The sequence below is a fragment of the Thalassophryne amazonica genome, chromosome 12, assembly GCF_902500255.1.
Source record: "Thalassophryne amazonica chromosome 12, fThaAma1.1, whole genome shotgun sequence".
Taxonomy (NCBI): domain Eukaryota; kingdom Metazoa; phylum Chordata; class Actinopteri; order Batrachoidiformes; family Batrachoididae; genus Thalassophryne; species Thalassophryne amazonica.
The window spans coordinates 62,436,372-62,460,745 of NC_047114.1; the positions used below are offsets into that span (position 1 = coordinate 62,436,372).

General features: G+C 43.5%; 2 protein-coding genes across 2 annotated transcripts in view; both read right to left on the minus strand.

The window, feature by feature from the left end:
* Window positions 1-6,630: 6,630 nt before the first annotated feature.
* On the minus strand, window positions 6,631-15,097 carry LOC117521793 (RNA-binding protein MEX3B). Its single transcript, XM_034183135.1, has 4 exons — window positions 14,565-15,097; window positions 13,609-14,176; window positions 11,205-11,446; window positions 6,631-11,104 (listed from the first exon to the last, which is right to left on the minus strand). Exons 2-4 carry the CDS (start codon window positions 14,105-14,107, stop codon window positions 9,872-9,874), a joined length of 1,974 nt encoding a protein of 657 aa, XP_034039026.1. The 5' UTR covers window positions 14,108-14,176; window positions 14,565-15,097; the 3' UTR covers window positions 6,631-9,871.
* Window positions 15,098-15,979: 882 nt separating this feature from the next.
* mbd3a (methyl-CpG binding domain protein 3a) overlaps window positions 15,980-24,374 on the minus strand; it is a 62,488-nt gene continuing 54,093 nt past the window's right edge. The window contains exons 6-7 of the mRNA XM_034183316.1: window positions 19,307-19,459; window positions 15,980-16,422 (exon numbers count right to left, since the gene is read on the minus strand). Of these exons, the coding sequence (XP_034039207.1) occupies window positions 19,312-19,459 (148 nt within the window). The 3' untranslated portion in view covers window positions 15,980-16,422; window positions 19,307-19,311. The remainder of the gene's footprint in view (window positions 16,423-19,306; window positions 19,460-24,374) is intronic.

Here is a 24,374-nt window from a genome sequence, read left to right on the forward strand (position 1 = left end):
TGCCCACCCCTGATCTACAGTCTATAATATAATCAGAAGATTCAGAGAATCTGGAGAACTTTCAGCACGTAAGCTGCAAGGCCGAAAACCAGCATTGAATGCCCGTGACCTTCGATCCCTCAGGCGGCACTGCATTAAAAACCAACATCATTCCCTAAAGGATTTTACCGCATGGGCTCAGGAACACTGCAGAAAACCATTGTCAGTTAACACAGTTCGCAGCTACATCTACAAGCTCAAGTTAAAACTCTACCATGCCAAGCGAAAGCCATACATCAACAACATTCAGAAACGCGTCCGCCTTCTCTGGGCCCGAACTCATTTGAAATGGACAGACACAAAATGGAAAAGTGTGCTGTGGCCTGATGAGTCCACATTTCAAATTGTTTTTGGAAATCGTGGACGTCGTGTCCTCTGGACAAGAGGAAAAAGACCATTCAGATTGTTACCAGCACAAAGTTCAAAAGCCAGCATCTGTGATGGTAGGGGGGTGTGTTAGTGCCCATGGCATGGTCAACCTACACATCTGTGATGGCACCATCAATGCTGAAAGGTACATCCAGGTTTTGAAGCAACACATGCTGCCATCCAAGCAACGTCTTTTTCAGGGACGTCCCTGCTTATTTCAGCAAGACAATGCCAAGCCACATTCTGCACGTGTTACAACAGCATGGCTTCATAGTAAAAGAGTGCGGGTAGTAGACTGGCCTGCCTGCAGTCCAGACCTGACAGCCATTGAAAATGTGTGGCGCATTATGAAGCGCAAAATACGACAACGGAGACCCCGGACTGTTGAACAACTGAAGTCATACATCAAGCAAGAATGGGAAAGATTTCCACCTACAAAGCTTCAACAATTAGTGTCCTCAGTTCCCAAACGCTTATTGAGTGTTGTTAGAAGGAAAGGTGATGTAACACAGTGGTAAACATACCACTGTCCCAGCTTTTTTGAAATGTGTTGCAGGCATCCATTTGAAAATCAATCAATTCAATCAATTTTTTTATATAGCGCCAAATCACAACAAACAGTTGCCCCAAGGCGCTTTATATTGTAAGGCAAGGCCATACAATAATTATGTAAAACCCCAACGGTCAAAACGACCCCCTGTGAGCAAGCACTTGGCTACAGTGGGAAGGAAAAACTCCCTTTTAACAGGAAGAAACCTCCAGCAGAACCAGGCTCAGGGAGGGGCAGTCTTCTGCTGGGACTGGTTGGGGCTGAGGGAGAGAACCAGGAAAAAGACATGCTGTGGAGGGGACCAGAGATCGATCACTAATGATTAAATGCAGAGTGGTGCATACAGAGCAAAAAGAGAAAGAAACAGTGCATCATGGGAACCCCCCAGCAGTCTACGTCTATAGCAGCATAACTAAGGGATGGTTCAGGGTCACCTGATCCAGCCCTAACTATAAGCTTTAGCAAAAAGGAAAGTTTTAAGCCTAATCTTAAAAGTAGAGAGGGTGTCTGTCTCCCTGATCTGAATTGGGAGCTGGTTCCACAGGAGAGGAGCCTGAAAGCTGAAGGCTCTGCCTCCCATTCTACTCTTACAAACCCTAGGAACTACAAGTAAGCCTGCAGTCTGAGAGCGAAGCGCTCTATTGGGGTGATATGGTACTACGAGGTCCCTAAGATAAGATGGGACCTGATTATTCAAAACCTTATAAGTAAGAAGAAGAATTTTAAATTCTATTCTAGAATTAACAGGAAGCCAATGAAGAGAGGCCAATATGGGTGAGATATGCTCTCTCCTTCTAGTCCCCGTCAGTACTCTAGCTGCAGCATTTTGAATTAACTGAAGGCTTTTTAGGGAACTTTTAGGACAACCTGATAATAATGAATTACAATAGTCCAGCCTAGAGGAAATAAATGCATGAATTAGTTTTTCAGCATCACTCTGAGACAAGACCTTTCTGATTTTAGAGATATTGCGTAAATGCAAAAAAGCAGTCCTACATATTTGTTTAATATGCGCTTTGAATGACATATCCTGATCAAAAATGACTCCAAGATTTCTCACAGTATTACTAGAGGTCAGGGTAATGCCATCCAGAGTAAGGATCTGGTTAGACACCATGTTTCTAAGATTTGTGGGGCCAAGTACAATAACTTCAGTTTTATCTGACTTTAAAAGCAGGAAATTAGAGGTCATCCATGTCTTTATGTCTGTAGGACAATCCTGCAGTTTAGCTAATTGGTGTGTGTCCTCTGGCTTCATGGATAGATAAAGCTGGGTATCATCTGCGTAACAAATATTTGCACAAAACAATAAAGTTTATCAGTTTGAACATTAAATATCTTGTCTTTGTGGTGTATTCAATTGAATATAGGTTGAAGAGGATTTGCAAATCATTGTATTGTTTTTATTTACATTTTACACAACGTCCCAACTTCTCTGGAATTGTGGTTGTATATAGGAAGCATTTAGAGGCCGTTATTTCTGCAAAAGGAGGATTTACTAAATATTGATGTATTTTTTCTGTTGGGGTGCCGAAATTTATGCACTTGCCTAATTTTGTTTAAATAATTATTGCATACTTTCTGTAAATGCTAGAAATGTCATTTCACTTCTCAAATATTAGCGTGTTCGTCTACTATATGATATATTTAACTGAAATTTCTGATCCAAACAACCAATGATTTATAAAGGAAAATCATGAAAATCATCAGGGGTGCCAAAACGTTTACATAGCACTGTATTTCCATACATGTTAATGTGTTGGATACACTGCACATTCTATTCCAAATCAAATCAGGAAATATTTATCAAACTTATTACTTGACAGAAAGTGAAGAAAAAAATATTAGGTCGTTCATAAAAATAGCATCTGCATTTTTCTTTCTGTGACCCTTATTACACACTAACAGGAGGAGGCCTTTAAGGCAGCAAATGTACATGCTGGTTGTGGTGCATTTCTCACTGAAAATCTGAGTAAAATGAGCTGTTCCAGACATTGTTCAGAAGAACAGTGTACTTTGATTAAAAAGTTGATGGGAGAGGGGAAAACAAAGAATTGCAGAAAATTATAGGCTGCTCAGCTAAAATGATCTCAAATGCTTTTGAATGGCAACCAAAAGCAGAAAGATGTGAAAGAAAATGGAAAAACACCATTCAAATGGATCAAAGTACAGCCAGAATGGCAAAGACTCAGCCAATGATCAGTCCCGGGGATCAAAGGTCTAAAGTTACCTGCGAGTACCGGAACAAATAGACGCCTATGTGAAACCAAGCTATGGGCAAGAAGCCCCCCCAAAGTCCAGACGTGCTGAAGAGGTTACAATTTGGCAATAAACACAGTGACTGGCCTAAAGAGAAATGCCGCAACATTTTGTGAACTGATGTAAGCAAGATTGTTCTTTTTGTGTCTAGGGGCCAGTTTGTCAGATGATCCCAAAAACTGGATTCAAGCCACAGTACACTGTGAAGACAGTGAAGCATGATGGAGCAAGCATCATGATGCGCTGAGGAGGGGCATCAGAGAGGCCAAGGCGGACTACAGGCGGAGGATCGAGGAGGACTTCAGCAGCAACAACAGCCGACAGGTGTGACAAGGAGTCCAGCACCTCACCAACTTCAAGTCCAGCAACACCACTACAACCTCTGGGAACGCCTCACTGGCGCAGGAGCTTAACCACTTCTTCGCCCGCTTCGAGGTTGAACCATCAGCGGGGCCCACACTGCAGTCTGCATCCCTTGACGACCAGACCTTCACGGTGCAGACACAGGAAGTGAGGAGAGTCCTAAGGGCAGTGAACCCCCAAAAAGCTGCTGGACCTGACGGTGTGACTGGAAGGGTGCTGAGGGACTGTGCAGACCAACTGGCGGGGATCTTCACTATCATCTTCAACCAGTCCCTCTCCCAGTGCTCCATCCCACCCTGTTTGAAGTCCTCCACCATTGTCCCTCTGCCTAAACAGAACATCACCAGCCTCAATGACTACCGGCCAGTAGCACTCACCCCATCATCATGAAGTGCTTCGAGAAACTGGTACGGAGTCATATCATCTCACGTCTGCCCCCCCCACACTCGACCCCCACCAGTTTGCCTACAGAGCCAAGCGGTCCACAGAGGAAGCCATCGCCACTGCTCTGCACATCACGCTTACCCACGTGGAGCAGTGGGAGAGCTACGCCAGGCTGCTCTTCCTGGACTTCAGCTCGGCCTTTAACACCATCATCCCGAGCAGGCTGGTGAGCAAACTGAGGGACTTGGGTCTCCCCGACAGCACCTGTTTTTTGATTATGGACTTCCTGACGGGCCGCTCCCAGAGAGTGAGAGTAGGCCACCACCTGTCCTCATCACTGAGGACCAGCACCGGCTCTCCTCAGGGCTGTGTGCTGAGCCCCCTGCTCTACACCCATGACTGCACCCTCACCCACCTGAGCAACACCATCATTAAGTTTGCGGACGACACCACGGTGGTGGGGCTCATCTCGGAGATGAGACTGCCTACAGGGTGGAGGTGGAGCGTCTGTCTGTCTGGTATACGAATAATAATCTCACCCTGAACACCTCCAAGTCAAAGGAGCTTATCGTTGACTTTAGGAAGTGTAAACCAGACATTCAGCCCATCACCATCAATGGGGATAGGGTGGAAATGGTGCAAGACTTCAGGTTCCTGGGCATCTACATCAGTGAGGATCTGACGTGGACTATTAACTCCACAGCGATCCTGAAGAAAGCGCAGCAGAGACTCTACTTCCTGAGGACTCTCAGGAAGAATAATTTGAGACCTGAGCTCCTGCTGTCCTTCTACCGCTGCTCTGTGGAGTCTGTGCTGAGCTGCAGCATCTCGCTGTGGTTCTCCAGCTGCACTGCAGTAGAGAGGAAGCAGCTCCAGGAGGTCATTAACACCGCCCAGAGACTGATTGGCTGCACTCTCCCATTTTGGAGGAGATTCACCAGACCTGCTGCATCAGGAGAGCGCACAACATCGTCAAGGACTCCTCACACCCCGGTCACCACCTATTTGAACTTTTCTGGGAGGCGCTTTAGAACAATAAGGAGTAAAACAGACTGAAAAACAGCTTCTTTTCAAGAGCTGTTGTTGCCCTGAACGCCTCAACCCCACTGTAACAGCCTTTTATAACTTCATATTTTTATGTCTTTTTATAACTTTTATATGCATTATTTATTTTTTTTTTTTGCACTGCTTTTTTCTTTTTAGAGCTGTTTTTTGAATTTCGTTGAGCCCCTGAGGAACAATGACAGAGAATTCTGATTCTGATGTTATGGGGACGTTTGTCATACTATGGTGTTGACCCTATTTATCACGTACCAGGGATCATGGATCAGTATGAACATGTCAATGTATTTAAAGAGGTCATGCTGCTTCATGCCGAAGAGGAAAGCCCCTTGAAGTGGGTGTTTCAAGAAGAAAACAGCCCCAAACACACCAGCAAGTGTGCAATGTCTTAGTTCCAGACCAACAAGATTAAAGTTATGGAGTGGCCAGCCTAATCCTGGACCCTTAATCCAATAGAAAACCTCTGGGGTGACATCAAACATGTTTCTGGGGCAAAACCAAGAAATGCACTGAAATTATGGAATGTAGTCCAGACATGTTGGGCTAGAATACCTGTTGACAGGCGCCAGACTTCATGCAACACAGACGTGAAGCAGCTCTCAGAAGTACCAGTTACACAACAAAATATTAGTTCAGTGATTGACAGGAAAGCTAAATCTACAAGCATTTTCCGTTTATACAGTAAATGTTTGAACTTGTAAAGAAAAATTCAGCTTCTGTAAAGTTATAACAATTGACATCTTAATTTGGAATAGAATGTGCAATGTTCTCAATACATTTGTGTGTATGGAAATAAAAAGCCACTGGAAGGATTTTGAGCGTTTTTTTTTTTTTTTTAAACACACTGCTATTATTTTGAACACAACCACGAACAGGCTGCACATATTAATCCTCAAAAATTAGTGATGTATACTAAACTTGATGGCGTTAGGGCAAAGAAATGACGTCATGACATCACAAAGCCCCAAATATAAAAACTCACCTTTGTGCAACCCAACACAATCTTTTGAATGGAAACTTGAAATCATTTGACACTGCAGGGTTCTGCTATTACACATAAAAAAAAAAAGAGACATCCGTGGACACAGATACAAACCAACTTTAACAGCCAGCTTCCGCTTCAATGAGTGGAGTCTGGGCTGTGTGACCTTTGACCTCCCTGCAGAGAGGGGGAGGGTCAGACATTACCGCTTTACAAAAGTTGAACCAGATGTTATAACTCCTCCACAAAGATGTTAAACTTCATGTGTGCAAATGCAGAGTGAGAGTCAAGCATTCTGGAGAAGTCCCTCACCACCGTGATTTTAAACATATATAGAACTCAACTATTTTCTAAACTTAAAATCTGTGTTGATGCTTGAGACCTTAACGTGGGCATGTGCACAGCAGTGCAGACCCTGTTTCAGAGAACATTTGACAGCCTGGTGAAACATTCTCAATCAGCTTCAACATTGAATAACAAAGATGAATTTTACTGCACGTCATTATTGAAAGATTTCATCTGCAACTGTGTCTATACCGCCACCATGTGGTGAAGAAACAGCACCTTATCCAGTGCAGAATAAACACAGACACTGGTTATTTTTACAGTAAAAAAATGAAACAAAAAAAAAAAACAAGACTTTATTAAAGAAGCATAAAAAATAAAACTCTTGATACATTTCTCATAACCGTCAAGTCAGCTCAAATTATATGATTATACAATTTTCCCGGCTCACGGTTAAAAGGTCCATAAACTTTCAAATAAAATATATTTCAATTTTAAAATTTCTTCAATAATTTTTATCATTTTGTTATAAATCGCCTATATGTAGTACACAGAAAATACTAAAGAAAATAAAAATGGAAAAAATAAATTTGACATAAAAAGGGTCACATTATTGTCTGGGATATTTAGGTAAGCAAATAAATTGTAAAAAATAAAATGTGTAAAAAGTTTTTGTAAATCTTAAAAATTATTAACTAACGCCGTGTGGCTTGAAGACATGCAGATGGTTAACTTACAAATAATGATACATGTTCTTTAGAAACTACACTTCAATTAAGTTGTTTGCGCTCGAAAACAAGATGCCGTTCGATGATTGTATTCCAGGTATTTACAAGCAGGTCAGGCCTGAAACCGGGTTTGCTGACGTTTTCATTTTGGTTCTGCATACAAAGAGAATTAAAGCAAAACAGGAGAGCGGAGGCGTGAGGGGGGAGTGTGTCACCCCCTTACTGGCATGGCTCTCTTTGCATCCCCCCTCTAATCACAAAAAAGGTCAGAGATCACTGGCTAGCATGCCTCAGGAAACCCTGTTTTCAAACCTTTCGGGGAAAGAAGGGGGAGGGAGATTAAAACCAGCAATCTGGGAGAGGGGGGAGAAAAAAAAAAAAGTACCTTTCAACAATTACACTACTGTACATCACCAACTTTCGCCCGTTGGGCAGAAACATTCTGGTACAGCACCAGGATTTCTATTAGTCCCATCTGTTGGAAACATTTTATTCCTTTAACGACTCGAGTTTTAATCCAGACTCAAGATGGGCCTCGGAGTCACTTAACAGTCATCGCTGATCTGTTCGGTCGGACGCATTCACAGCTTCTGTTGTGAATGTGCACAGGCAAACAAAAAAGCAACACCAGACCCCCTCCACCAGAGGACGGACTGCGGGTTCCACAGCAGACTCGAGAACCGCACCCGTTAAACGACGAGCTGTGCCACCGCTGCACGTAAACAGTCTGCGTCGGGAGCTGCACCACAGCACCATGGACAAGTCTTCTAAAAGACCACGAGTTCAGCTCCGGCACAGATTTTTTTTTTTTTTTTTTTTTTAAATACATGGCCGCTGCTGTGCTCAGCCAAAGCGACGCACCGACAGTCAGGCATCAGAAGTTCAACATTATTGTCTCTAGAGCACCAAAGCGGAGCAGCAGCTGCCCGCGCTGTTTACGCCTCAGTGGCCAATTTTAATCATGAGTCGAGTTACCCCTTCTTCCTGCAACATCAAGCCCCCACACCCACTTCTGATTTGCAGCTACAACCGGGGGAGGATACACGGTGGAAGTGACTTGAGGACCAGGCAATGACTGTGTACAGACAGACCCATTAGAAAAATAAAAGCATTTAAAAAACATTCCGCTGCTGCTGGGATTGAAACGCAGTGTCTGGAAGCCCTGGATGACCTAGCTACTAGCTGCCATAAAGGAGACGTTGATCCTTCTTCCTACGGTGTGAGCCTGAAAATGTCATCATGTCTGTGCAGTCAGAGGAAGCCCTTAAGAATTAGGTGTGTCATTTTTAATTCATGGCTTGTCTCATTCTATGAGCCGATTCCATGTTTCAAAAGGGCTGCAAACAGCAACTGTGTACCGTCACAACACCCCCACCCCCCAAAAAATCAAATATACACTATCAATACTATGGGATGGGGGAGGGATCAGATCACAATATTCAACTGCTTCATTAAGACTTCGCAATGTTACGAAGCAATCAATGAAAGTTAAATAACTACAGTTTAGAGTGCGACATTTGCCTGGAAGCACTCAGCTGTACGGGTACAACAGTGCGTCACAGCTTCACTGTAAAAAAAAAAAAAAGGGGGGGGGGGCGGAAGACCAGAACACAATAAAAGGGCTAAGAGCTGTTTTAGAGGGGCTGAGTTACAGTGCACGGGGAAAACGAGGGGGGGAAAAAAAGCTCCATTGAGCCCCTTGTTATTGTTGGAGCAGCCACTGCTCCATAACCAAGACCCCTACTGGAGAAAACATTCATGTGCAACATTAGAAAAGCCCTGTCTGACCCCACAAGTTCAAAATGTGTCTGTTAGCCCCGCGGTCAGCAGAGTGACCTGTAATAGATGTTGTGACCACTGTAAGGAAATGTGCTGTGGAAGGATCTCAAACAGAGGGGCAGCAGGAATTTTACAAAAAACAAAAAACAACAAAAAGTGACACCAACACACAAGTCAGAAATGTAAAGGGATTGTCAGGCTTCTGACTCCTTCCTTAAGTTTCCCCCCTCCTAAGTGTTAAAGGATGTTTACTGCGAGTCAAAGCAGCTGCCACATTTGAAATGTGGCACACACTCACGTACAGTTAGTGTTAATGTCACGTCATTTTTTTTTTGGGGGGGGGGGGGGGTCAGAAACACATTTGCTATATAGCATCCATTAGTGACAAATTATCCAGTTTGCTGAATAAAGACAAGAATCTAATTCTAAGAGCAGTGTTGGATGTAATTTTGTGTTCTGCGCCTGACTACTGACTACACCTATTTTGTTGGTTAGATTTTTTTTCTTTTCAAGTTTCAAACTTACAGAAAATCCCCGCCATGTAACATCACCGACAACAGCACTGAGAGCAGAGGAGAAAGCGAGAGATTGGCCCAACAGTTTGCATCCTGCTGTGAACATGAAAAATAAAGGAGTAGAAAAAGTGCAGGCCTCATGGACAGCTTCATCAAAAATATCTGTTACGTATAAACATGTCCAAAAGGAAAGGCTGCGGTGAAGAAAGCGGCAGCTGAAGAAGCGAGAATGAAGAAATGTAGTGACAGACCGCTGGCCTGAGCCGTGTGGAGCCAAAACAGGCTGGTCTGGGTCAACATGAAGGCCTGAAGAGAGATAAGACACTAGTTTTCTGTCCACAAGTTCCCTCGGTGAGACTGCAACTGTCTGCAGATCATTTTCACCTCACTGCACTCTCACAAAGTCATTATTATTAATTATTATTATTATTATTATTGACAGTTGTCAGCAATAACAACATCCATACAGTATCATCATCATCTCTATTAATGCATTTATTGTGGTCAATCATGGATGTGTGATGGTCAGTCTGCTCCTGCCAGCTCGTCCTCTCCATTAGGAGAAGATGCGGATGCACTGTGTGGTGGGGGTGTGGCAGACAGGGCACTCCGGCTCAGCTGACTGGCAGATCTGGCCGGCGCACTCCATGCAGAACAGGTTGTGACCACAAGGCACCAGAGCTGCAGTCACCTCGCTCTCAAAACACACAAAACAGTCTCTGTTGACCCCGGGGCCAACGCCGACGAAGCCTGCAACACCAGCGCCGGACCCACCTTTCAGTCGGCTCAGCATCCCAGAACTGATCCCCACTCCGCTGCTGCCTCCTTCTGAGTCGGTGGGTGAACCACCAGGCAGGGAAGAGGCTGAGCAGGAGGAGTAACCGGTTGATGATCCGCCGGAGCTGGAGCTGGAGGCGCCAGAGAACGAGCCGCCGCCTGTGCTGCTGGACTGTAACCAGGAGAGAGTGCTGAGGGGGTCGCTCTGGGCACGACGGGCTAACGGATGATCCAGCGGGCCCATGCCTGTGTCCTGAGGCAGAGTTGGAGACAATCGCGGAGTGATGGCGCCACCACTCAGTCCGCTGCTGTTGCGCCGCAGAGGCTGCTGCTGGGAGCTGCTGGCGGTCTTATCCCTTGTTCCATTCACAAAAGGTGCCCAGATGTTGGAAGCACTAAACTCAAAGCCAAGTTCATCTGAGGAGGGCATGCCCGGGGCGGAATCGCCTCCGAAAGTGAATCCTCTGTCAGCAGTGCTGGAGCCTGTGCTAAATGGACTTGTGGGGCTTCCTCCCTCTGTAACTTTGCGGGTAGTGCTGAAGCCGTCTGAGCTCATGCCGCCGTTGTGCGCGTGATATGAGACTGAGGAAGCCATCTTCCGACTGGAGGAGTGGTGCATGGCCATTGGAAGCGAAGGAGGTGGTGAGTGAGGAGGAGGGGGAGGAGGAGGGGGAGGAGGGGGAGCAGAATGGTGGGTGGTAGCCCTGGACCACAGAGACGTCCCCAGCGCTCCGCTCAGAGAGCCAAGGCCTTCTAGACTCACATCGGTACCATTGGTGTGGAAGTCATTGTCTCCCTGAAGATCAACAAAGGTTCCAGTTCGAAGAGTGATGTGGGTCTCAATCTCCTCTCTGGCACGGTCCACGTTCTCAGGCATGCCTGTCACCTCAAACACGGGGTCCTTCTCCCGACTCGGGGTAACAATGTAGGTGTGGGTCTGCTGCTGTATGCGCTTGATAGTTGCTCCTTTTGGTCCAACGACTAAACCAACAACTCTGTAGGGCACCCTCACCTAAATCAAAGAAACCTCAGTTTAATTTCCCCACTCATTTTTAAAACAACCTGTCCTTTTCTGTTCTGTAGTAGTAGTACAAGAAAAGTTGTTTACATACCTGTATGGTTGTCTGTCCAGGAAGATGTGGAGGTCCGGGTAGAGAACCCCCTCCTCCAGGACCACCAGCTTTGCATCGGGATGCTCGGATCATCGAGAAATGCTCAGCAGCAGATACAATTTCACGTTTGGCCATCTCCACATCCTCCCTACGTCCTGTGACAATGAACACCGGATCCTCACCCCTGACCGGTGTCTTTATGTAAGTATTTGTCTTGGCCCTCAAAGCCTTGATCTTACAACCTGAAAGGTGCAGAACAACAGTCACGAGTTTCAGCTGGAATATAACACGCACACAAAAGACACTTTCCTCAAACATTTCCGCCATGGAAAGTTTCAATATTCTCTGTGCGCAGTCCTCACCTGATGCACTCCCCTCACAAACTAAACAGAACAGCCAACTCCACCCAGCATGAATATTACAAGGTGGCGCATATAACAGTTCAACTGCTAAGGGCTTTAATAAAAATTTTTTAAAAAAAGTCTAGTTTTGGACTGCAAAACAGTCAAGTTTAAGCTCTGCAAACATGGAAAAAGCTTAAAAGCAGTTGCTGAGTAAAACAAGAGTGATAGTCTGTGGAAAAATTCAGATTTGGGACATTCCATTGAATAAACATGACTGAATAACCATTTAATATAACTTGATATTCTATGATTTTAATTTTATTGTTTGTTGTGACGCACTGTGATTTTGTGATAAGTGCGACAAAAAAACAAACAAAAAAACAACAACAGCTGAGCAGTCCTTCCAGTGTGCACCATAGTATACACAAATCGTTATTAGCAACGTGCTCCAAATTTTCTTATGAGCATGTAAGTATGAGCCACGTACAACACTTTTCAAATATTTAAAGAAACCTAAAAATTTCAAGAGAATTGAGATGTTTGGCTTTCAATATCATCATCTGTGGACCAAAATAAATCCCCAACAACCACATTCCAACAAAATCACAAGCAAGTCATATTAAAATTTGCAAAATAAAATGATTTTTTTGTTTACAGGTGTGCCGCCTGTTACATGACATACCATAAATCACCAATAATAAAAATAACTAAAAATGTGATTAAATACAATCAAATTTTCTTATGAATTGCACAACATGTAGCTTGATCATTAAAATATGACCATTTGTTATTAATTTATATATTTTGCAGCTCTTTGTTTTCTAAACTTTCCACAGCTTTTTCAACACATACACACTAATAACATTATATACACACTACACATCATCTTAAAAAAGTCGGTGACTTAAACGCCTTTTGGAGTGATGCGTGTGAATCAGTTTACCAAAAGAAATGCTGCTTTTTCTACTGTACAAGGCGAAATGGTATTTAACAATGTACACTAATCAGAAATATTGAAACATAATAGAATGCAGTGGAAATAATTTCTTCAGTGTTGACAGCATTTGTTACACTTATTTATTCTTTTATACATGTATTATAAATGGGAATGTTGTAACAATGGGACATGCCCGGACTTGTTCAGGGAGCCACATGTAAAGTTGACCCGTTTGTTTACATGTGATTTATGCACACCTTACTGCCAACCCGGTGATTCCGGTGCTCACTAAATACAGTGCTGCTTGTTTTAAATAATATAAAAACATTAACAGCAGCGTTGTGGTGTTTTTTTTGTTTTGTTTTTTGAAGCAGCCTGCAGTTTGTGCGCTGTTTCTTTAAATACGGACGCTAGATTGTCGCCAGCCAATAGGCGGCTCGGAGTGTGATGTCATTGTGGGAAGCAGAAAGCATGGCTTTTTCAAACAAAGAGAACAATGCCACGGCGCTACCGCGGTAGCGGCATCGAACCCGCAACAGCTACTCAATTCCAAATGCACGATACATATTATAGAAATAAAACTAAACTAAAAAACAAACCAAAAAAAGGTAGCAAACATCGAGCGGCGCACGGGCGCGCGGCACAGACGGCTGGGTCCACACAGGAACACCGCCCAGTCCCGCGTTAGCTCAACAGCAGCACAATAAAACCGGCAACAGTCCAACGTCAGCGTGCGCCAGAAGCCCGATTTAAGAGTTCTGTGCTTTTAGCAGCCGCTCGCGGCGCGCGATCTTTAAAAATCAATAAGATTGAGCCAGTTTCCTTTGTTTGGTGCAAGCTGCCAGACACGTCCAGACTCCCGACAATCTGCCGCTTTGTCTGACACTCTTCCACCCTCCCCTCCCCCCCACACTCACTCCTTCGCTCCCATTGTCTAAATTATCTTAAAACATACACGAGCGCGCACACACGCCTTTTTCCATGCATGATCCGTGCATTAAATGCAAAGTGCATCGCATTGTGAGAAGTTGAGAGAGACTCCTGTCAACAGGAAGCCACCCAAATAAACAAACAATGAGGCTAAACGTGAGGCGTGTAAACAAAAACAGTCTCACGAGCTCACCTTGTCGTCCTACGATTTCGGCCACATGTTCGGAGCTCGGGACAGGCACACATTCGGTCATGTTGACGCTCCTCTTTCTGCTGCAGAGGACGGAGCTCTGCTCCCCGTGAAGCATGGAGTGCGAACCGGCCATGTGGTACCCGCCCGAGCCGTAGTACTCAGGAGACGGAGAGCACGACGACGGGGAATCCCGGGAGCCGCTGGGATGCTCCAGCATTTGGAGGTCCACGTATCCACCTCCACCCACGCCGTTGCAGTTCTCAGAACCCGGAGCTTGCGTCCCCTCCAGCCCGCCGCCGCCTCCTCCTCCTCCGCTCCCACCGTCCACCTTCTCCATGGCCATGAGTGACAACTGGTCCAGCGCGAAGCGGAGCGCCTCTTGGTGCTCCTCTTCGCGGGACTCCTGTTCCGTCTCCCGGGGCAGACTGACCCCGCTGTGCTGGCTGCCGATCACCACGTCGTGGTCCATAATCTCCGGGTGGAATAAAGGGCTCGGCATGGCGCGTCCGTGGATCTCACATCAGATCTCGGATGCCCCTGTTCGTTGGGAGTTGAGCACAAGCCTCGTCTGAAATAAAAGTCAAAAGAAAAATCAGTGTTTTAGCAGTAAACAGCAGCGCTTCCGTGGGCGCTTTGTCTGATTAACTGAAACAATGCCGACAGCTCGCCGTTTTGTCGGGACAACGCCGAACACTCTCTACACAAGTCCCCAAAGTGTTCAAGCTGTGTAGCAACTTAACCCGCTGTTGCAGCCTTTAGAAGAGTTTCTGATATAACTGTTGTTAGCTTTAAGCAGCTAACAGGCTAGCGGCACTCAGGCACGTTGTCGACCCCTTTGTTTGGGAGCACCGCTGCTAGCAAGCTAGCTCCGCTCCAACACTCAAACTTCTTATTTTCTTTAACAGCAAGGATGTTTGTAGTTAAAATAAACAATGGCAGAAGCCACGCGAACTTACTTTCTCTTGCCTATGTCCTCTGCTCGCTCCGGTCTTGAAGAAAAAAAAAAGCCGTCAGGAGGAGGCGCTAGGCGCTAGCGGCTAACTAGCAGCAGCACGCTAAACGGGGGGCGTTCGAGGAAAAAAAAAAAAAAACGCTAAAAAAAAAATAACAGCACGCTCTTCTTTTCTCCACTTTGAAAGAATCTAATCACATCGCTCAGAGTAAAATCGGCTCCTTAGTCTGCCGTGTTTCCAAAGCAACTACACTTCAAATCCAAGCTCGGTTACGCGTAGAAAAAAATAAAATTAAAAGCGTAAAACACACTGGCTGCTCTCCGCCGCTGCCTGACCCCGGTCGCTTCACCGCCTTTGTCTCGCCAGCCGCCGCACGCACGCCGCTTCGTCTCCCGCACACTGCGCTGACGTCACCCGCGCCACAGCCTCAAGCAGCGAGCCAAAGCCGCTGCTGTCACTGCCACTGTGCGTGTCCGCGTGTTCGTGTCATCCATGCAGCATCTCCAGTGGTAAGAATGTGGTCACGGTAGGGTGTGTTCATCATGGCTACCGTTACTATTACACAATGGGTTATACAGTATGTTTTATTCACGTGGGGAACACAAACTGTATTTAGGGGGGGAAAAAAAAACGTCTGCAAACGTAAACACCGCCATGACCCAGAAACCTAAATACACAAGGTCCACACGGCCATTAAAGAACTGCATTTATTGACCAGCCATACAGAGAAAAACGGTAGGAAAAAAACACTTTATGAGGTACAAAAATAGAGATTGTGAGGTACATCAAATACTAGTTTTTTGTATTGTTTCCTCTTTCAAGATTTAACTTTCCAGCAGTATATTTATAATCACAAGGTGTCTCAAAAAGTTGAGGGTTTAAGCCAGTTTGCAGTTTTGAGAGCACGTGCACAGGGTGTCAAAGTACACAAACAACATGGCACTTTGAATTTGTTGATTGGTTTTTCTCCATCAAAGTCTACATTATGGAGCATACAAATCCATCTGATTTGCAGGCATGCAAATCTGGTTAAATTGACATACTTTTTCAAGGTATTTTTTTTTACAAAGTTATGCTCTTTTATTCATCACCTTGCATTCTCTGCATGCGCGCGCTCAAAACTGAACTGGCTTATTACAGTGATAGCTGGTATAGAAAGAGTAATCATTTAGATTTTGATGTGGACTCAGGTTTACTTGCCATTAGCTTTACACCACTTTATGATATCATTTAGGCCACAAGGGTGACGCCACAGACCAATTGTTTTCATTCGGCCACTTACAAAACACTATGTAAACAAAAAATGTGCTATGTAAAAATAGGGAGGTACACCCTTCTACGGTTACAGTTTTAAATCAAATATATTTTGTAAAAATACTGACAATTCCTTTGTCAATGCAGATGCTGAAAGTTGCAAACCCTTGTGAACTCAGGTTTTAAGTGAAATTACAGTACTTTATTAACAGAACCATTAAACGTTTAGTCAAACAGTTATGACCATTTACAGCCACAGTACTGTGTACAAATAAACACACTGCATCTAAACAATGTCATACACTATCAGAGTCAGATTTAAAAAAAAGACGTTTTAGTAGATTTATTTCTCCAAAGCACCATCTGATGTTTGTGTTTAGCTCTGAACATGTGCTCACACCATCAGCAACAACATTACAGATGAAAAAGATGAAAGTAAAGTAACAACACATCCATTCAGAACAACACTGTCAAATGTAAAACATTTTTTAAAGAAACTGTATTTTTAGTTGGGAGTGTCAACAAAGGCCTTCGTGTTCCGGCTGTTTGAAAGTCTTTTGTATAAAAGAGGAATACAGTTTCCCAACCAACTTCACATCAAGTAAACCTGTGAAAGACATGGAAAAAAGAGGATGTTGGACTATGAAGTTTGTAAAAGGTGCACAACAATGGATTCAGACATATTCTAGCTCACCAAGCATATTTACCTATAATCAATTTATCAAACTGAAAACAAAATTTGTTCAGTCTTCATGTGAAACTACAAAAAGTACTGCTAAGCCTTTGGGGCTTAAAATATTCTACATATGGCACATTTTAATAATGCTTCAAAACAATGAAATAAATGTAACTGGGGATGGTATCTAAGATGTTTTAAAGTACTGCTTGTCTGGTACTTTAATGGTATTCTTATCTGTACCTTTTGGAGAAAGAGAAAATAATCAAATTAAGATCAATGCTTCATTTTCTATATACATTTAACAAAAAGTCAAGTACAACCACACTTTTGTGCACTTGGCTTCATCATCAGCTTTGTGTGTGTGTGTGTGTGTGTGTGTGTGTGTGTGTGTGTGTGTGTGTGAGGCTAATCATTCAGCTTTCTTTTTATGTTTGAAAGGACAAAAAGAAAAATGATCAGCCATTCAATCTCCATCAATCTGCTTCTATCAAATGCTCAATGAAATGGTTGTGTGTGTGTGTGTGTGCATGTGCGTGCGTGTACACACACACTCGGTCTCCACAAAGTGAAAAACACACACACACAGTGAGAGAGAGAGACAGCGAGAGAGAGAAGAGCTAGTTGGTTCAGGGGCAGTCACGCAAACATGCAGTCAGACAAACACTGACAAACGTGCGCATGCACACACAAAACCTACCAGTGCAGCAAGAGAGACAGACCTAACGTGACAATAAGACCAGCCTTCAGCTCTACACACAAGGCGGGTCACCTGTGTTATTCCTAGCGTAGGCTCAATTGTTATGAAATAAAAATGTGTATTTTTTTTTTTTTGGTAAAAGCAAAAACTCACCCAATTCTGTTAGAATATGATTTAAACATAAAAAATAGGGTACCATTTTTTTTTTTTTTTGCAATAAAATGTAAATTATTTAAAAATCATCAAAGTAAGTCTCTCACAGTTGAAGTGTACCTCCAATAAAAATTATTCTTTGTAGGTGGGAAAACTTGCAAAATCGACACTGGATCAAATACTTATTTGCCTCACTGTATATTAACCAACATGACAGAGTCTTCATCTAACAAGAAGTGAATTTCTGACATTGGTTTATTTGTCAGCTGAGCAGCAAACAGATTATACAAACTACTAGTGTGTTGTCTGTGGGGATCCACGGGCTCTAGATCGGGTAGTGTTTATAAAATAGGTAGCTGTCATTTTTCAAGGGTGGTAATAAATTATGCAAAGTTTCTATAATGAGTTGGAATGGCGTGCGAGTCCAGAATGTTATAGAACATTAGACCGCAACAGTTTTTAGGAGAACTCATCCCTTTTGTAGCCTGTTAATTACTTAATGTAATTATTTAATTTGATGATTCCATTGGTTTCCTTGTGTTAGAAAACCGATATTTTGATACTTTGTAATTATATCTTGTGTATTAGCAAAGAAAGTGCATTATTGCTAAACGAAGGCCATTTTGGATGCCATCTTGGATTTCATGACCTTAGAATGTGTAGAAAAAAAAATGGCATCCTAACTTTTAAAAGCTTACATCTTTCAAAATAAATTGAGTTTTTGCTGTTACAAAAAAAAAAAAAAAAAAAAAAAACCCAACAAAAAAAACAACAACACATAATTACAAATGATCCTACACTATCCCCACTAATTTTTCTTACACTTTTTTGCCACATCATGTGGATGTAGCGCTCTCTCCAAAATGGAGAGAGTACTCCAAGTTTATTTCCTTAATTTCTCCACTACTGACAGCAATACCATTTAAGGACCAGAGCTTAATGATACTCTGGTTTGTAGTAATTTAGCACCGAGGTTGTTTAATAATGTGTTCTGGTACCCAGCCATGGGTATACGAGTATATGGGTATACGATTTTTGGCGTTTCCCTCTACCACGAATTTTCAAACTTGGCTATGAACCACAAACTACCTCACAACCTGGAAGAAAATAACACAGTTAGTCATCAGAAGAGTTGAACTTAATGCATGCCAAGTTTTATTGAAATGGCATTTCTCCTTCTTGGTGAGCCTTAGAACTTTTCAGCCTACCGTAGTAAATGCTTTTGTAGCATTGCTACGATGCATATGTAAGATGAACAGAAAATAAAAAGAGCCTTCAGTCTGGATTGAGTATACGTATTTGTATCATTACACATTTACTACACAGACCAAATAATTTGGACCGTCACAGACATAAAAACTAAAACACAACACTGTCACAAACAGGTCAATGTCACTCAACATCTACTATCACTATGAACAACTACTGACACATTTAGGCAAAAGTCAATAATGATAGAGAACAATGCTGATATTAAGCAGGTCACATATACTAGTGAATGTCACTTATTGTGAAATCATATGTGCAGGATGGTGCTTTAGATGCAGAAACATCACATTTCTGCAGCAGGTGAGCTAAACTCAGCAGGCAGTGAGTCAGGTGAGAGTAGTACAATCTATGCCGTGTAGTTTGTCAAATTCTTTAGGAGAATCATCTTCATGGCATGTTGCATAAAAAAAAAAAAAAACTAATGTTACCGACTAAATCTTTAGCAACTTCATGACTTACAGTTTTATTCTATGATTTTAACAAGATGAAAATGTGTCAGCTTCTCAACCCTTTGTTTGTTCATTCATCATCTTATTCATTTAATCCATTTCACATTTCAAATAGGTGGCACTTGCACATTAGGTGTCACAGGTGCAGTTGTGCCTATGTGGCTGCTGCAGTTATATATAACAGGGTGAGACAATTATAGGCTGGGAATGGAGAGTCAGTATTTCTGGAATCAGCTGCATGTACCTTGGCTATGTGTCATCCTTGTCCACCTGCTCAACCGTCTCTAGTTTGTTGGCTATCGAGTCTGCAGCAGTGTCCTCTAGATGAGCCAGCATGTCAGCCATCAGGGCTTCCTCAAGCCGCCTCCTCACATTCTGCACCAGATCATCCTGCTTCCTGCAGGACATAGACGAGAGAGGAAAGCGGAGATGGCAGCAAATCAAAAGCCACTGCACTGTTGACAGCCTTTTTCCATGACAAACATTTTAAACCTTAGTGATTTTTCAGTCCTCCCAAACAACATTTGCACACTTGAGCCACTTGCTCCAGTGTGACAAAATGCTGTGGCCATTCTCCTTCATTACAGTTCATTTCAGTGATAGGAAAACAACAATTACACTCATGAGAAACACCCACAATTAGAACTGAAAAGATTCAATCGATCGATCGATGCAAAAACAATGTAACACTGCAGCCAATATTCCCCTCAACGTAAATATTTTATTTGTAACTTTTGTCAAACTTCATTCTTTAGTCAGATTTGCAACTTGTCCTGTTGCCGTTGTGTGCAGGAACCATAAAGAGACCATGTCAAGGACTTAACCTGTGAAAAAAGTTCTACAAACTCAAGTACATAATTGAGAACTGGCTAATTTCATATAATTGTTAATTTATTTATATTGTAGTTTCACTGGAACAGTCCAGTTCAATTTAGGACAAACAAAGGGACAGAAGTACAGTCAAGTACATAAATATTTCAACAGTGACAGAGGCTTTGCAATTTTGCCTCTATACATGACCCCAATGACCCTAAAATTACACAATCAAGTTATGACTGAAGTGTAGAACTTCATCTTTAATTTAAAGGACTTAACAAAAATACATGCACATGCCAAAACACTATTCTCACCATGTTTGACCGATGATGTGGCTTACTTCAAATCATGAACCATTCATTTTTAAGGTGCGTTTACACATACGCAAGTCGCGTTACGAATGTCATATTTGCGTCATTCTTGGCACATTCCTGACATTCTTAATGTGACTTAACGCATCTGAATAGGTTTCTTAATAGCACGTGTTGGTGTGTGATATTCGTGGAGCTTGTTTTTGGCTGTCAAAAAATCTTCCACGAATGTCATGCACCACCCTCATTTTGCCTCATGTTGTGGAGGTCACAACTGAGCGTGTTGATCCGTCTTGATTAGTGATGATCCTTAATAGAGCGTGACAGCGTTCTTCTCTGACGTGCGCACAATTAAACCCTGCTGCACCGCATTCAGTTTAATTGCTGTAGTATGCTGAAGGAGGACAGTGATGCCAAGTCAGCTAAAAGTCTTGTTCCAATGCTCCTCAGTGGGCTCCTGCAGGTGTTCCACCTGCTGCACGTGCCTGATGTTTGGGAAAACGAGCAAGACAAGAGCTGCGTGAAGCCACACATCTGGCTCGCTCCGTCTCCTTCTCCTCTGTGCGCCACTCCATGGCACAGAGATGCCATGCAGTCACAAAGTTCTTCTGCTGTGGCTGTTGAGGAAAAACTAGAGTGATCTGAATTGTTCAGCAGCTGACGGTTGGATGAATATGGGTGTGCGTAGAGACAATTCGCCTCATTCACAACGGGACAGAACTTAACGATGCACCTTTACACGCGATAGCACGCAACAACGCGGAACATTATTCTTGACAGTGTGTAATGATTCCTGATAATCCTCCAGCAACACGTGCCATTAATCATAACGCATGGTAACAGGTTGCAGCAGTTCCTTAGGACACCTGACGCCTCTGCCCCGAATCATCACATTCGTGATCAGCAGCCAAGAATGTATACTTCATGACATTCGTGACTTGTCATCATTATGTGTAAACGCAGCATTACATGGATGTTTCTGTGTGTGTGTGTGTGTGTGTGTATATATATATATATATATATATATACACACACACACATACGAGGTCTGTCAATAAAGTAACGGACCTTTTTATTTTTTTTTTAAACTATATGGATTTGATTCATATGTTTTTATGTCAGACAAGCTTGAACCCTCGTGCGCATGCGTGAGTTTTTCCACGCCTGTCGGTGACGTCATTCGCCTGTGAGCACGCCTTGTGGAAGGAGTGGTCCCGCCCCCTCGTCGGATTTTCATTGTCTGGAAATGGCGGAATGATTTGGACTTTTTTTCCATCAGAATTTTTTCAGAAGCTGTTAGAGACTGGCACCTGGAAACCATTTGAAAAATTTATCTGGCTTTCGGTGAAAATTTTACGGGCTTCACAGAGAATAAGGACTGTTACTACAGCTTTAAGGACGGCTTTATGGACACTCGGCGCGCCGTGCTCCGAGCTGCGACGACGAGGCAGAAAACGCCAGATCATTTCTAAGCTGATGGCTCTGTGGATACGAGACCGTTGTGTGCACTTTCTCTGGTTATCACAAGAGCTGGACATCAGCCATTTTCTGGCAGATTTCACTTTTAACAAAAGATTTTGTCATGGAAAGTCGCACGGAGGCTTCGTGCGTAACGACAGATTTGCTGTTTGAGCCACACAAAGGAACACCTCCGTTTCGGCGTGTCATGGGACAAGTTAGGACAAGCCCAGCTCTCCACAATTTCTCTGATACTTACTGGACTGGTAAGCATTGAAAGCCGAGATAGGCATGTCCCAACTTGTCCCATGACACGCCGAAACGGAGGTGTTCTCTGTCTCGCTCAAACAGCGAATCGGTCGTTACGCACGAAGCCTCCGCGCGGCTTTCCATGACAAAATCTCTTGTTAAAAGTGAAATCTGCTGGAAAATGGCTGATGTCCAGCTCTTATGATAACCAGAGAAAGTGCACACGACTGTCTCGTATCCACAGAGCCATCAGCTTAGAAATGATCTGGCGTTTTCTGACTTGTCATCGCAGCTCGGAGCGCCGAGCGTCCTTAAAGCTGTAGTAACAGTCCTTATTCTCTGTGAAGCCCGTAAAATTTCCACCGAAAGCCAGATAAATTTGTCAAATGGTTTCCAGGTGCCAGTCTCTAACAGCTTCTGAAAAAATTCTGATGAAAAAAAAAAACCAAATCATTCCGCCATTTCCAGACAATGAAAATTCCTCGAGGGGGCGGGACCACTCCTTCCACAAGGCGTGCTCACAGGCGAATGACATCACCGACAGGCGTGGAAAAACTCACGCATGCGCACGAGGGTTAAAGCTTGTCTGACATAAAAACATATGAATCAAATCCATATAGTTAAAAAAAATAAATAAAAAGGTCCGTTACTTTATTGACAGACCTCGTATATACGAGGTCTGCGAGAAAAATAACGTACCTTTTTATTTTTTTCAAAAACTATATGGATTTGAATCACGTGCGATTACATCAGTCAACCTTGAACCCTTGTGCGCATGCGTGAGTTTTTTCACGCCTGTCGGTTACGTCATTCGCCTGTGGGCAGGCTTTGAGTGAGGAGTGGTCCACCCCCCTCGTTGGAATTCCTTTGTCTGACTTTTTCCTGAGAGACTGGCGCTTTGCTTGATCAAAATTTTTTCAGAACGTGTGAGGCAGATCGAAGTGGACACCATTCGAGAAATTCAGCTGGTTTTCGGTGAAAATTTTAACGGCTGATGAGAGATTATGGAGTGTTACTGTCGGTTTAAGGACTTCCCACGGAGCGGGACGTTGCGCAGGGCTCCAAGGCACCGTTGTCAGCCTGTTTCGAGCTGAAAACCTCCAAATTTAAGCCTCTGTTGACCCAGGACGTCGTGAGAGAACAGAGAAGTTTCAGAAGAGCTCGGGATCAGCAGTTTATCCGGACATTCCACTGTTAAAGGAGATTTTGTAATGAAAGACGTGCGGACGGATTTGTGTGTCAGCAGGCAGCCGGCGCGGCGCGCCGCCACAGGATAAACACCTCCATGTTGATAACCATTCGCAAAAACCAGGCGGCTTTTGATGGCTTTCAGTAGAGTGAGTATCTGAGAAATTGTTTAACAGCTGGACATGTTCCAACTTGTCCTTAAGGCTTCCAACGGAGGTGTTCTTCCTGTGGCGGCGCGCTGCGCCGGCTGCCTGCCAATGCGCCAATCCGTCCGCATGTCTTTCATTACAAAATCTCCTTTAACAGTGGAATGTCCTGATAAACTGCTGATCCCGAGCTCTTCTGAAACTTCTCTGTTCTCTCACGACGTCCTGGGTCAACAGAGGCTTAAATTTGGAGGTTTTCAGCTCGAAACAGGCTGACGACGGCGCCTCGGAGCGCTGCGCGACGTCCCGCTCCGTGGGAAGTCCTTAAACCGACAGTAACACGCCATAATCTCTCATCAGCCGTTAAAATTTTCACCGAAAACAAGCTGAATTTCTCAAATGGTGTCCACTTCGATCTGCCTCACAGGTTCTGAAAAATCTTGATCAAGCAAAGCGCCAGTCTCTCAGGAAGAAGTCAGACAAAGGAATTCCGACGAGGGGGGTGGACCACTCCTCACTCAAAGCCTGCCCACAGGCGAATGACGTAACCAACAGGCTTGAAAAAACTCTTGCATGCCCACGAGGGTTCAAGCTTGTCTGATGTAATCACACGTGATTCAAATCCATATAGTTTTTGAAAAAAATAAAAAGGTCTGATACTTTTCTCACAGACCTTGTATATATATATATATATATATATATATATATATACACACACACACACACTCACAAAGAGTGTGTTCAATTTTATACTACAGCAGTGATTTACTGCTGTTCATCTGCGCCGAACAGTTACTCAGCTCACGATGGTAAGTCAGTAAATTAGTAACAGTAAGTCAATAAAAATAAAATCATTTATTATTTAATTGATAAATAGACATTTTAAATTAAGTAAAATTAAGTATGTTCAAACTACACCCCCCAGTCCAAGTCACTGCACAGTCCTAACAGAAATAGAACACCATCCACCTTTAAAAGAGCATCACCCAAAGCCCAGGTCACACGGCACTAACGAAGGACACCAAGCAAAAACAAAACAAGAAATCTGGACTTAAGTTGACTTTCAGAGACATCGTTTAACCGTCGTCCAGCTTCATTTCTGTAGCTGCCGCTTCGTCAGAATTTTCAAACTGTTGAAAAATGT